Below are 14,870 nucleotides of genomic sequence, written 5' to 3'. Positions count from 1 at the left end.
CATTCATAGTGACATAAATGCAACATCATTGGTTCTTTTTTAATAAAAAGTTAAGTTACACTAGATATTAGATGATTAAAAATTTATTATATAGTTTTTATTTTTTTTATTAAGAAGAATTAAGAAAAATAAGAAAAACTCTATCAATAATATTGAAATTCTGGAAACGTATTTACTTTATAGAAATTTATTAAATATATACAAACAGTTAATTATTTATTAAGTATTATTAATATTATATAAAATAAAAATTATATTACATACATATATATGTATAATTTTAATTTTGTTTATCAACTTATACAATTGAAACGAAGTATCTGTGAGAGGATGCTGACGCCATCTTTTCGTCGAATAACGTACCGTTTGCTGTGTTTCCCAACTTCTGTATATTCAGATACCGCTATTAGATTAGATAATATCTATACATATCACATAATTGTACAACATTAATAACTACTAAGATTATTTAGCTTTTTAAATTTTAGTTTTAAATTAATTATTTAATTATTGCCTAAAATTATAGTTCGTTTTGAGCTCAATCATATGTATAATATCCTGTTCAATAGATGGTACTACAATGAATTTCTAGGAAAATGACCTTTTCCTTCTGTTGGTCATATAAAAATTTGTAGATAAATATTATTTATTTTATTAATGTAAAATATTTATTCAAGATAGAAAATTGTATATCTCAAAATAATAAAAATTATTAAAGCTATACATTGTAAATAAAAATGTTAACAATTTTCTAAAGATATAATTGTTTGATAGAAATAATACTAATGATAGAACAATTATAATGTCAGTTATTTTATCATTTAATATTATTAGAATCTATGGTACATGCTTCATTTGCTAGATATAACAATATTACTTACACATGTACAATATAAAAGATATTTCCAAATTTCTATTGCATCACAAATTATGTATAAGTTTTTGTTACAATACATATATATTACAAAAGTATTTCTGACAATGAGTATATAGTCATTCAACATGATTAATTACCTGTTCACAATAAATACAATCATAGGTATCTCTATAAGTAGCACTTACTCAGCCTTACAGTTTCGGTTTAAAGTTTCAAAATGCGATATTCAATAATTCTCTCGAAAGTATAAAAACAATCGAAACTATGCACAGCCTAAGACACTTGTGAGTATCGCGTTATGGAATTTATGATGGCGTGATGACTGAACATGTGTCAACAAATATTCACAGCGACTTTCGATAAGGCAACACTGGCACATTAACATCGCCACGTCTTGTATAGACTGAGTTGTGTATATATATTCTGCATTGCATATTTTCGAAAATTGTCCAAACGTAGATCAATGTCGAAGCTCCACGTGGATCATTTAGAGTTTGTTTTAGTATTAAGTCTTGAAATGAAGTCTGTCGCTTGATTGTCTCCTTTCCGATGCTCCAATGCGCGAATGACATCCGTATCTTTAAATTAATATAAATTTATGTTTAATATGGCATTTACACATGAATAGTATGCATATGTATGGCTATACTTATATTGAAATTTGACAGACATATAATATATTCTATATTATTTTCAAATTAAAAATTTGTTACATACTTTTCTTGGTCGGACGAGAAAGTTTTAGATGTATTTGTTCTAAAATTGCGAAGCCAGTTTCTGGTTCAGTGTCAGGAATCTCATTAAATGGTAAAAAAGCTTCAGCCATAAATCTTGATCTGAGAAAGTCCTTGTCTTTTACCTCAAATGCCACTATAGCATTCTCTATAGCTCTTTGTTCCGGAGTAAGAGGACTGTAAATGTTGAAATTATTTCATAAATATTCTATTCTATTTTCTATTTATATCCCATACATATAATGATTTTGAAACAATAATAATTAGGTACATTACTAACATGTTAAATGTTTCATCAAAAAGGGGAAAGACCGTTTCTTTCTGCACACGTGTCTTCGGCGCTTTAATTTCGGCAAATTTCTCTTCAGGCAATAATCTGACTTTTACGTAGGAATCGCATTTACCTGTAATAAACATAGAAAACTCAGATTTCACACATAACATGATTTAACATTTGAAGAAACCCACTGTGAAACTATTCATGCAAGGTGAAAGTGATTATCAATGCTGACGACATATATTCTTATCTGTGAGGTTAATTAACATTAATTTAATTACTAGTAATTGATTTCAATTAACAATGTGTAAAATATATTTTTATTCGGTAAGAATAAGATTTTAGAGAACCTCATAGATAAGAGATTACAAATAATCGACGTAAACAATATTCCGTAACAATATTCGATCCTTTTGAGCCAGGAAGACCATTGTATTCATTAGAGACTATATTTTGCTACTTTTACAAAACGTCAATTCAATACAAATTCGTGCCATGCATTCCCAAAATGCTATTTCCGCGAGAGCAAGCAATTTGATAAAGAATCATGTAACAATTGATGAGGAAGAACTCCATTTTATATTCGCTTTTACATACTTGTCTTCCCTTCTTTGACTCTTTGTTTAGATTTTGAATGTAGTTTACGCTCAAGAGTAGACAGCTTGCCTATAAAATGGCCTATAAAATCGAAAAAAATTGTCATTTCTTCTTTGAAATTCCGCGATTGTTTTCACCAGCGATTGAACGTATCAGAATTGAAGTCCCATCATAATTTTCATAAAAAAATACATAAATCTTTATTAAAAAAATAATTATTGCGGTTAATCAGCTTAAAATTTTTGTTTTGTATCATTTGATTTACTTATATCATCAAACTTTTCACTTGTCAGATAATTTTTTTTTTTTCGTAACTGCAAAACTCCACTTCGTGTTTATTCAAGTTATTTAGTTTTCGTCTAATTATAACATTTTTATTACTTTCGCAAATGTTACTTTTATACCATTGAGGAGAAATTTCGTTAACTTTTTATATTTCTTTATAAAAAAATTTTAATTTACTCACCATTGCTATCTATACAACGGAGATTTCTGGCATTCAGAATCTGTATATTCAATGAATTATCAAGGAAGTATGCTTTGACGCTGACAAGACCGTAAATGGGTTCTTCCATTTCCTTCTGTTCTTCCATACGTTCCTGATGAAAACGATGTACGAGTTCGGCAGTCTCAAGTCCATGTAATTTTAAAACACGTTCGATTTTCTCTAAAACTTGCACGTTTGCTGTTTCATCGGCATCGAGATTAAAGAATCGAATAAGTGTGTGAAGAGTTTTATGCAAGTTCGAGTAAAATGCTGGTGGTCGTCGTTTCTACAAGCAATAGTGTTATTTTATGGAAAACTGAAGCTTTTTATGATAAGGAAAAGAAATATGCTTGTATTCTTGTTATTCACCTCTAAATTGGTGTTGACTAGTTCATACAACGTTTGCGATATAATTTCCCAAATCACTAGGAGAACTCTGTTAAAGTTATCTTCGTTGAGATTATCATGCAAAGTTCCTAGATTACTGTCTAAATACTGTAGCAGACGATCCATTGCGTTGCTGGTCGTGTCAATTAATTCGGCACCCTCCATGAGATATCTGAAAACGCAAAGAAATTTCTCCTTAAGGTACTTTAAAACGTAACTAAATTAATTATATGTATATTTTTATAAATCGTATTATAAACTATTACAAATGTCAATTGAATTAAAAGAAAATGACGCATTTTCAGTTATATTCACGCACCTGTTCATTGCAGGAGTCATTTTGTTGGCTACAACTTCCAACAACTCTATGATCTTGTTCTTCACAGTATCCGTGGCGTTGTCAATGATAAGCTGAAGAGTCTGTCGGCAACGATCAGCCTCCTCATGAGTCTTGTGCTCTCCTAAAGCATCCACAATATTCTGCAGTCCCAAATCTTTGGCCAGCGGTGCGATCGATGTTCGGATATAATCGATATTATTAATGGCAAAGCACCAGGCCGTCGATATTGTAAACCTTTTTTCATAGACGCTACTCTGCGCGAGTTGTTCTAATTCTGTTGTCAGCTCCGCTTTTACTGCCATTTTATCTGCATATGCCATGGAACATTTACAAATGTCCTGCAAAGCAATTATTTTATTTTAAATTGTTCAAAGTTATCTTTATTTCTCTCAATCCTATATATTTGCTTGCAATACATTAATTTCCTTATCAACGACAATACATATACGTCAATTTAACTTAAATGGACCATTTAAGTCCATTTGAGAAAATAGAATTCTCGAACTTACATCAATAATTCTTGCTACGAACGTATAGGAACCTTCAACGTCGGGCCACGCTAGCTGCGTCCAAAAAACTTTAATTTGATAGAATGTTGTTAATGTATCTACAGCGCTGGAACTATACTGAACGCTATTGTCAACTGCTTGCAAAGTATCAATTTCGACAGCTCTGTCGATGCGTTTAAGTGCTTTATACACTGCGATTTCCAGCCAATGTGCAACACCACCCCTAAACCAATCGTAATAACTATGTATCTTCATATCCTCCAATTGTCCTTCGGCACAAAGTACCTGACCAAGTCTGCAAATTGTATGTCAAAATTAACGAAAGGTTTAAAGTTTATCAAGTAAATTTTGCAAAATTAAAAAACTCACGTGGCATATCTTTGAAGCGTGAGGTAAAGCTCGAATAGAGTCGTGCCTAAACTCAATTCCGCGTTGTCAGTGCTATCAACTTCAATTCGTTTCAATCTGGCACACACGTCCTCTATAATGATCATGCACATATCACTGATTCTCTTTTCATACGCAATATACATCATTCTTGCATACGGAACATTGACTCTCCTAAAATTTGTAATTAATGTTTATATATTGTCTATGTTATTGAATAGATAAATATTCTCTACGCATCTTATAAGACAGATCGACTTACCTTATGAATAATTTGTCATAATAATCAATAGCTTTCTGTAAGTCCGCTCTAATTAATTGTATTACTTTAATATGATACCTAAGCGCGTCTTCATCCGATTCTGTATCAGGCGAATTATTGCTTAGTATGTGTTCAAACCTAGAACATATTAAAATATGCGCTTAGTAAAACTACAAAAGAATGAAATATATTAAGTTTGTGCGTTTTGCTTTGCTTACCATTCGGCGCAGCTTTGTGTAATAGTGTATTCTAAAGCCTGGATTATGTCTATCTTTAAATCATCAGCTTCAGAAAACCAGAAATACATTTTGGCCGGAAAGAGATTAATATCTTCAGGAACTTTCAGAGAGGATATAGATGATAATATCCTAAAATTATTGATTATTCATTTAAGAATTTTGCTTCACCAATCTGAAGTTTAATATTATAAATATCATTAAATATCAATATTAATTAATGTTCAATAATATTTAATATAAAGAATTATCTGCATTAATATCATATATTGTAAAGTTAATAAAATATTGTAAGAATATAAGCAATTACCCTAAAATGGAAGATAATTGTACCATGGTATTTTTATCCCCCAAAATTAACTTTCTAATTTTTCGTATACTGTTTAAGCATGAAAATACAATTTTCTTCGTGGCTTTCCAGAAGAGTTTAGTTTCGTCAACGGAGAACAGACCGCTGTCCATTGGTCTGAGCAAGTCGATTACGAGTTTATTAAAGACTGTGAAACTTAATGGATGTTCCTGATGGATGCTTGCGTATTCGACCCATTGTGCCAGAGCGAGATTTCTAGCTAATAAACCACGTTGCGCGCTATGTTGAAGAATGAGCGCTTCGGCTGGTCCTGACCAACGACCACACCAACAATACTTTTCGACTTTTTCCGTTTCAATCTCGTGAAGAAGCAGCACTCTTAGCAGGTGCCGGTGCTCTTGTGCGGCCACTTGTGCATTATGTTCCGCGCTGAAGGCCAGTCGAAGCTTCACAACACCACGACGCTTGGACTTGTTTTTCTTGTCTAGAACGTACCACATTGTATGGCCCGTTGTGGGTATATCCTAAAAATATATGAACAAAATATATATTTAATATTTAAAGTTTATAAATACAATATTAATACAATGCAATGTATTTATGAAAATAAATATATGTATGAAAATATGCTCTTTAAAAAAAATTTGTTATATTACCTTCAATGGTATCCGACATCGACCAATGAATTCATTATTGTGACTACCAGTTGTAGCCGTTACTGCAATTTCTTTCGCTAATTTAACTAAGCCACGAACACCTTTAATATCTTTAACTTTACTCATCTTTTCAGGCACAGTTTCGGCAGCATCAAAATCCCTAGAATAAGATAAAAATAATTAATAATTAGTAATAATTACACAAAGCAATATGTATAACTTACCATACTTCAAGGTATAAGACATCGTTTTCAGGATCTTCGAGTGGCCTAAATAATAACAGATACAATATTATAATAATATCCGATAAAAATTTTTTTCAGTTATAAAGTAAAACTTCAATCTTGACCATTTCTAATGCAATATTTAATTAATTTTTAATTGTACAATTAATTAAACTAGTGAGATATTAAAATATTTAATATGTTTATGTCGTCTAAACATTTTAAAACTAATAAAATTTGTCATAAATGAAAAAATGTAATGCGGTAAATTAGAATGGTGATTCTTTTAAAAGCAAGAAAATATCTATTTCACTTACAATTCAAAGTGTTCTTCCCAGATTGGGCTTAGTGTGCAAGTTTTCACGGCAGTATTATATCTTCTGGTAGGTGCTGATTCGAGATATAGAGCGCAGAAAGGATCACTTTTGCCGTTAGAATCTTTGGAGATTAATTCTTTGGCTTCGATTACTTCAACGTTAAGATGTAGTTCTGGTGGCTAAACATGAAAATTTTTTTAATATACATGTACATTTTTTTATGTGTGTAAATATATAGGTACACGATGAAATTGTGATGCTATGTCATTTTATGTAAAAATTTTATATAAAATAATTGTGAAAATAAATTACCTCAAGATTTCCCGTTTGTTCCAACACTCTCTCGTGTGTTATGTTATCAATTTTGAAGGCATTTTGTAAATGGTTCAAAAGAGTTTCTTGGCTACATTCTTTAGAGACGTCGAAGCCAATTTGATGTTGTGTCATATATACTAACGCAGTATAAAGCTCCTCGATCTATAGACAATACATTACAAATAACATTAGTTATAAAAAAGTAGAGAGAACTTTTCAAGAAATACATGTATGTATAGTGACTCACGAAACTTATGAAATACCATTATTACAAATTTTTTTCGAAAATTCGTGAACAAAGATATCTGTGCAAGAAATCATAGATATTTATTTGTTTATATGTTATATTAATTTTGAAAAGCCGTTTTCATTGATTGTTTTCTTCAAATTAATTAGTTGTAGATAATTGTTGTATAGTACATTTGATTAGTTTCGTGAGAGTCACTGTTATAATATGATTTTGCCAATAATATTAAATAGTTTTTTAAGGGTATTTTTGGAGCTTTGCTGAAGATATCATTAGTATGTCTGACAATGAGTATATAAATGTTTTCAGTCGAAGTATCCATGTACGTTACATTTAAATTATATATTGTAAACGGGGAGCTCGGGATAATGTCAGGATAAATAATTAATCGTGCTTCTCGGCTAAACAGTTTACTTCTGCTTCGTTTCACTGTAAATATAGCATTTTTTAACGTTTTTAAAACAATTATTGTGGTCAGACAATAAAAATAATATGTACATGATCTAAATTATGAAATTAGAGAACTATCGTAGAATGTATATGACATGTATATACATACAGTACTATATCCAGAATAAAGTGCAATTTCAATTTTTCTAATTGCTAATATAAAATAAAAATTGCAGTTTAATATTTAAAAATAAAATTGTATTAATGTATATTTTAATATTTTTTTAGAATAAGGAAGTTAAAAAATTTTAGAATAGCGGAAGCACATAAATGAAATAAACCTACACCATTTGAAAAGAAAAAGAAGTATAAAGTCAATAAAATTAATAAATTTTTTTTATGGAAATACTAATACGTGTTTCTCTTGAGATGTACAAATTTTCCTTATCATTAATCACAACTGTCTGGGATGATCAGACTCACCGTCATGGATTGCAAAAGCGCATTAGTCCTACGCTCAATTTCAGCCTTTGGCACCCCACAAAATGTATTTCTCATACGATTGAGGGTGGACGCCCCTATGGGCGGATTTGTGCTCACCATATTGAATTTCATGTAACTATTTTACTTCTCGAATTCACAAACAACAAAATCACAAGGGGACTGTCATATAGTCACGATAAATTACACATTCTACAGTTTTCACGCAGTTCTTCCGTGATTTGCACTATCCGTGTCCAACGCAATCATTATTAAATGGCCGAACCATAATTCTTTTGCTTAAGCGACACGCCGACAATTTTCTCAGACGATTCTCGAACAGCTGCGACGACGATAACGGACAGTAGATCTAGCGAAAAGGAATCTAGAACGGCACGACAATGACCCGTGGAGATGCAAGACAGAAGATCATGTTGTTCGGGAAGAACAATGACGTTCATGCACCAGCGGTCCTGGCTTCAATTAGACGTTGAACCTGCTCACGCAAACACATTTGGACCTTGCGTGAGGACAAAGAATTCCGCGCACTGACCCCTAACGTACACTTACACTTCGACTAGGGGGAGGGGAGGCAATAAAAGATTATTGTTTTAGCCAAAGATAATTTTTCGTAAGCATTTTATGCTTTACTGACGACAGAGAGAAGATGCCGATTTATCGCACGCGCGATCGACGAATTTCGTTGCGGTATTAAACTCATTTGGTCGGCCAAAGATGAACTTCTACGATGGCCACGACCTCTCTTATCGACAATACACCGAGTCGTCCATATTCAATCGTTTGCCTGCATAATTAATGATTGTCATGAACCGTAGCACCGCATATATCGTAATGTTATGGAATTAGTCGTTATCATACGGTCTATGATATAACTATGCACGAGTATTTTAACTGACAGTGAGAGATAAGCTTTGGATAAAATTTATCGCTACTGAAATTCTCATTGCATCATATCTTGTAGTTTTGTTTTTGCATTATACACGATTGTTACGTTTCAACATGTTGAGCTTAAATTATTTTTCTATCATGTGCAATATTGAAAAGTAAAGTTTGCTTGAAGACAATCTTTAGGTGTTCATATAACTCAAGATAATTAAAAATTCAGCTAATTAAAAATTCAGATAATTAAAAATTTATTGTCGACTTATCAGCGTAAAAACATGTTATTAATGCCGTACAACTCTTTAAGGGAACAGATAAGTTTTAGCCACGCTGGCTGTGACAAACTTTGGATTATTAGTAAACATTGAAGGTTATTAGCTACATCATGCATCAGTGTGTGTTTAATATGACATGAAAATGACAAGTTTTAAAGTTATGTAATATTATTCAGTATAACTTAGATCAGTATATCTTTACTTTAATTGCAGGTTTCAGCATTTTTCAATGTACTTCTGGCGGAAAGATGATCAGTAATGCGGTAAACATGTGTGCTTAAAATAGTTTCAAACTACCGCGGTTTCAAAGAGATACTTTCTAAATAAACTATCCACACAGATTTATTACACACTTTTTGGAACAGTTAATAATATTTTGAACATTTTAAAAGTTTAATATATGTAGATAATTTATGCAAAATTATTAAATTCTGTGATTCTTACATATAACTAAACAAAAAATTAAGTTAAACATTGTTAATAAACTACATATAGATTTCTTATTATTGACATATATATATATATATATTTGAGATTATTATAATAGAGGCATACATCAACATATTATTATATTGAATTGTTAAAATTTTGGGACAGTAATTTTTTTAGACTTTACACATTCTGTTATCCGTATGGGAATTTTTAATTGCTATTGATCGTGAAATTAAGAATTCTATATTTGAGACTAGAATTGGAGCACAGCCTTCAATATCAATGTCCACAGGCAAATATAGTTGCCAAGAGCAATTGACTCTGACAGTGAGATTTAGTATTTGTTTTGTATTGTGTCTCATGGGTCGTATATACTAATAAAACGAAATCTGCTAAAATCACAAGTATTTAATATGCATTAACGATTCTCTTTATTAATTTTTATGCGTCAATTCTTTCGCGCTAATATCTTTTAACTGTATCTCACAAAGAGAGCGTTCTTCTTTCTCAGGAATTATTGTTATGGTTGCGTGCGCTAATCAACATGAAAACAATCGGCGAATCTGGACACAAAGGAACTATGTCGTATCCCGTTTAGAGTGACCCACAGGGCAAGTGCAAACACAATGCGTTCATACGTTCGCACAATTGCGTCCAATGAAAGCTGATATACCAACAATTAGTTCATTGGCCATCAAGGCACACCATCGAGACACCCGTTGTATGATAAGTAGGATGTATGAATGTATGAAGATACTTTCGTCCTTCGTATTTAATCTTCGTTTAATTTTCGCTGAATTATGCAATTTTGAGACGGTCCAACTTCTTACGCCCACTTCAATACCAATTCTATTTTTCGACGAGGATGAGTTCGTTTAAGATGTCAGCTATTTTGTATCATATAGCGACGTTATAGTAATCACAATTTATTATTTGCAATACTATAATATAATAAATTTGCACCACGTACATTATTTTCACATTGTGTTAACTGTATTATGGCAGCTTTTAATGCAAAATTTATCGTTAATGTTCAAAACTTGAATGTATTAAATAGAAATATCTTGCAATCAAATAATAATAGAAATCACCGATTTATGTTTAAGAAGATTTAGTGAGAATAAAAATAAGAAAAGTACTATGGATATTGAAAAACCAGATCGTACTATGTTTCGTTTCATTTTTAAACAGTGTTCCTGACAATTTGCCAATTTTTCAAGAGGCAATCGAACAGAAGAAGAAAGAAAGCATTTTAACCTCGTTTTCTGAGTAGTGATTTATTTTTACGACTTAGCAAATTCCAAATATTGAAGTGCTACAGCTTGTAACAATGTTTCACTGAATAAACTATTCTTATAGCAATTTTTTTTAATTATGCTTATATTGCATATTATCTTTACCACATTATTGTTGCATCAACTGATTTTTATTATTTTTTTATTGTTTAAATAACTTTCCGCTTTTTTTAAGTCTGAACATTCTGTTATAGTTTAATTTTAATTTTTTTAAATATATACGCGCACGATTTCTCATGTTTGAACATTAGCAATAACTTATTTTTATATTAAAATTAATTTGTAATGTAACGAAAATATTACAAATTTTATCAGTAAAATATATGCAATTGTTTTGGCATTTAGTCTTCTAAAATGGCACGTTATTCACAACACGTAGCAAGTCAAACTGTATATCACTCATTCAGTTTTAGAGTACACATTTCTCTCATAACTCACCGATGATCTCAGATATTAAAATAATTTGAAACGGATTAACTTAAGGAAAATTTGCTATCCCCTTAGCTAACTAAATCACTTATTAATTTCACGCAGAGACATACGAATAACTTCACCGTGTTTCATTCTTAATCCCTTGACAAATATATTTTGAGGATTGCTAATACAATTAATCAAACGGCAACAATTAGCGATAAAACTACAGAAGGTGGTCAGGATAATCAGCGTGAGAAGACAAGACAGGAACTTGACGGAGGCGAGCACCACACTGCCAGGAATAGATGGACCAACAGATCAGAGTCGTCGTACGTCGACTAGACGACTTCGTATTAGTGCATTTGCTAACGGACGAACACGTGGATCTCATTTCAGATTGAGTTTAACTGCTCGATTAAGCGTAACGCATAACACCCCAGTACAGAGGGTGTACGGTGTACAAACAAGCATTATTATGTCATATTATGAAAATATTGCAATCGATTTTGTCGATTTTGACTGTATCAAAGTTCGACTTTAAACCCTAAGAATAAGCGATTATTTTCTAAAGCAATAAAAATTTATTGGAACATTTTAATGCGCATGACATCATGAAAATTAAATATCTATACATATATGAAAGGATACATTCACTATATTAATGAATTTCTTGTGATCAAATTATTTGCGACTACAGATACAAATGATAAGATATTTTTTTGCAAATTGAGTAAAAATGTGCGTACAATTAATATCGTTAAATATAATACGGATTAGAGTATAAATAATAAAAATGTGCTAATAAAATAATTTAGATGATGTCAGACTTACGCGTTTCTTTTTCTTTCCGTCCATTTTAGGAAAAAGTGGTTTGTTGAATTCGGTCAAGTGCATTATTTTTAATAACAAACGGATTTAAAGATAAAATTGAAGGAAGAGAATTGTGACAGTGTTTCGCATGGCAACGCAAGGGAGCGTCTAACTTCGACTACCTTCCCTACCAGACTGAGACCTTTGGAAAAATCAATATTGTTACCAGTCGTTCAATCACGCGGCAGAACATGTAGCAATATACAGAAAATATGAAGTTTCGATCGTACGAACAGGAGCATGAATCATGAATGTCTATTATGAACATGTCTATTATAAAAAAATCAAATGTATGTTATGCAGTAACAATCGAGAGAATAATCACCTAACAGGTTTATGAAATAGCTGCATCACGCGTATTTATGAAGTTGCCGACAAAATATAATACGAACTATTCTCCGTTAATTTATAAGTATTCTAATCAATCAAATTTTTTTGTTTAAATTGTTCCAATATATTATTCTTAATCATCAAGTTTTTTATTATTTGTTATATAGTAAATAGCCTCTAAAAAGTTTTTTTAGATGTTTGTATGTTAGATATTTAGATTGAGATGATGAGGTATGTAGATACATTTTTACAATTTAATATCATTTTACAAACTAATGCAATTATCACCTTAAGCCACTCTCCCATGTCAACGAATCTGTTTCGAATTATGCGGTGTAAGTATATAATACGTTAAAAGTTTTTCAGAATTACACGCAGAGCCGTTTTGATCTTGAACAGACTATCCGTTATCTATTGACGTAGGTGATGCGGTATGGAGCTACTCGAAATATTTTCAGGCAACACTCCGCGTGCCGTTAACGTGTGAGAATTCGTTCTCTTGCCGAAAGTAGTCATTAATATTCCGAAGTAGACGATGAAATAATCTATCTTGAATTAGAATCTTACCAGATGATAATAGCGTCTCTAAGAGAAGATCTATCAAGTTTCTAGTTTTCACAGTGCATTATTGATCTCAAACCCTATACTTGAATTTGAAATCTGAGTTTAATTATTGTATTTAATTTTACCGATTATGATATCTCTCACATTCGACTTTAAAAGAAACAACTGTTTCATTTTAAAAACGTTATTGTTATTACAGTAAGAAAAAATTGCAGTGTGATATTTTATCGTCACTTGAGCAAGAAACTATAAGAATTTATATATACATTAAAATTTATAATTTACCCCATGTCATATTAGTAATAAGTTAAAGATTTTGTCACTTACGTTTAAGCCCACCGATTCGGCCAAGAAATTCCGAGCATGTTCATTTTCATCTCTGTCGCTGTCAGTTTCCAGCAAAGCTTCGATTGGTTCATCGATGCTTCCTTCCTCATTCAAGGTATCTTCCTCTTCTTCTTCCTGTGTTTCATCTTTTTTTTCTGGAAGTGGACCTTCTGCTTGTTCCTGGGCGCGAGCTTTTTCCGCGAGCAATGTGCCGAGATTTTCGAAGAAGCCGCCATCTGATTCTTGTATTCTAGAATAAGATATTATTTCAGATTAATAACAAGTTTAATAATTTCTTAATTTTAGAATTATTTTTATTTTATAAAGAAAATTCCTCTTTTCACAGTATTATAATATCTACGTATGTGTATGCATATTGGTAGTATTCATAGCAATATTAAAATAACAAAATACTTTCACCTAATATATTAACAAATTGTTAAAATAATATTCTCATGCACATAATTAAAGTACATTCTAGTACATATTCTAGTACATACAATGAATAAATATATTATACATTTAGAATCATAAATTAGCATACTTCTACGCTACTATAACATAAAATTAATATGAAATTCACGTGTAGCATAAATAACTTAATAATCTTAAACATACGTTATAGCGCTTTCAAACATTTTGCTGATTTTATTATTGTGATTATTCAGAAACAAAACATTTGTCAGTAAAATATTCAAAACGAAATAAATATATCAGGCTTTGGAAAAGAACACAAAGGAAAAAAACATGTGGAAAAATTTTTAGGAAAGATATTGGGAGCGAGGATTGCGAGTACATACATCTGAGTATGTACAAATTACTGAAAAGCATGACTTATGGCTTCAAAAAAGCGCATAAAATACTGCAACACTACTGTGCTAAAATACAGCGCAAACTTTTCCATCAGTGCAAATCGCACACACACAAACATTTCGTTTCACCTTTTGTTAATAAAGTTGAACGCCGCAAATTTCCAATAGACTCTCGCGACGGTCACTTTTCTCGCTTCCGGCCTTTGAGACATTCGTAAAGCCGCGATCGCATAGTAAGGATGTTTCTCGTCCAGTTTTACAAAGTGCGCCATTTTCCTTTTCTCAATCCTTTAGTAAAAACATCATACGTCTTCCAATGAAAATTCACGCAGGAAAAATCACGTTACATTGTCAGACAAGAAAAGTTCTCGGTTTTTATATTTAAATTTTATTTACTATTTGTCTTTTTGATAATTTCAGTTATGTTATTTTGAACTCGTATACTATAGGCGTAATAAAAATAAATATATTAAACTATCTCTTTCGTACTAAATATTATCATACATATAATAAAAAGATACAAAAAATGTGTAAATTATTGTTTTAATATTATTGCCAATAAAAGAACGTGATAAAAAACAATTGTCTAATATTATTGACTTTTCTGCTTAAATTA

General features: G+C 31.2%; 1 protein-coding gene across 13 annotated transcripts in view; it reads right to left on the bottom strand.

The window, feature by feature from the left end:
• Positions 1-805: 805 nt before the first annotated feature.
• Stac (C2 and C2B_Munc13-like domain-containing protein staccato) overlaps positions 806-14,870 on the bottom strand; it is a 29,884-nt gene continuing 15,819 nt past the window's right edge. For 4 of the 13 annotated variants that reach the window (XM_071714140.1, XM_071714143.1, XM_071714142.1 and 1 more), the window contains exons 2-19: positions 14,384-14,542; positions 13,443-13,692; positions 6,913-7,077; positions 6,601-6,779; positions 6,284-6,328; positions 6,060-6,219; positions 5,404-5,927; positions 5,076-5,225; positions 4,858-4,995; positions 4,578-4,769; positions 4,209-4,503; positions 3,679-4,037; positions 3,342-3,531; positions 2,952-3,258; positions 2,486-2,596; positions 1,892-2,015; positions 1,595-1,788; positions 806-1,455 (exon numbers count right to left, since the gene is read on the bottom strand). In XM_071714140.1, the coding sequence (XP_071570241.1) occupies positions 1,361-1,455; positions 1,595-1,788; positions 1,892-2,015; positions 2,486-2,596; positions 2,952-3,258; positions 3,342-3,531; positions 3,679-4,037; positions 4,209-4,503; positions 4,578-4,769; positions 4,858-4,995; positions 5,076-5,225; positions 5,404-5,927; positions 6,060-6,219; positions 6,284-6,328; positions 6,601-6,779; positions 6,913-7,077; positions 13,443-13,692; positions 14,384-14,542 (3,637 nt within the window). In that variant the 3' untranslated portion in view covers positions 806-1,360. Of the gene's footprint in view, positions 1,456-1,594; positions 1,789-1,891; positions 2,016-2,485; positions 2,597-2,951; positions 3,259-3,341; positions 3,532-3,678; positions 4,038-4,208; positions 4,504-4,577; positions 4,770-4,857; positions 4,996-5,075; positions 5,226-5,403; positions 5,928-6,059; positions 6,220-6,283; positions 6,329-6,600; positions 6,780-6,912; positions 7,078-8,035; positions 8,418-11,375; positions 11,399-12,182; positions 12,364-13,442; positions 13,693-14,383; positions 14,543-14,870 lie in introns of those variants that run through there. The other 9 variants (XM_071714145.1, XM_071714136.1, XM_071714146.1 and 6 more) reach the window with 7 other exon arrangements.

This window comes from Temnothorax nylanderi, unplaced genomic scaffold (assembly GCF_030848795.1).
Source record: "Temnothorax nylanderi isolate EJ_2023f unplaced genomic scaffold, tnyl_v1.0 TNYL_tig0135_pilon, whole genome shotgun sequence".
NCBI lineage: Eukaryota > Metazoa > Arthropoda > Insecta > Hymenoptera > Formicidae > Temnothorax > Temnothorax nylanderi.
The sequence above is the reverse complement of the archived record's forward strand: the minus strand, read 5'-3'. Positions and strand labels throughout refer to the sequence as shown.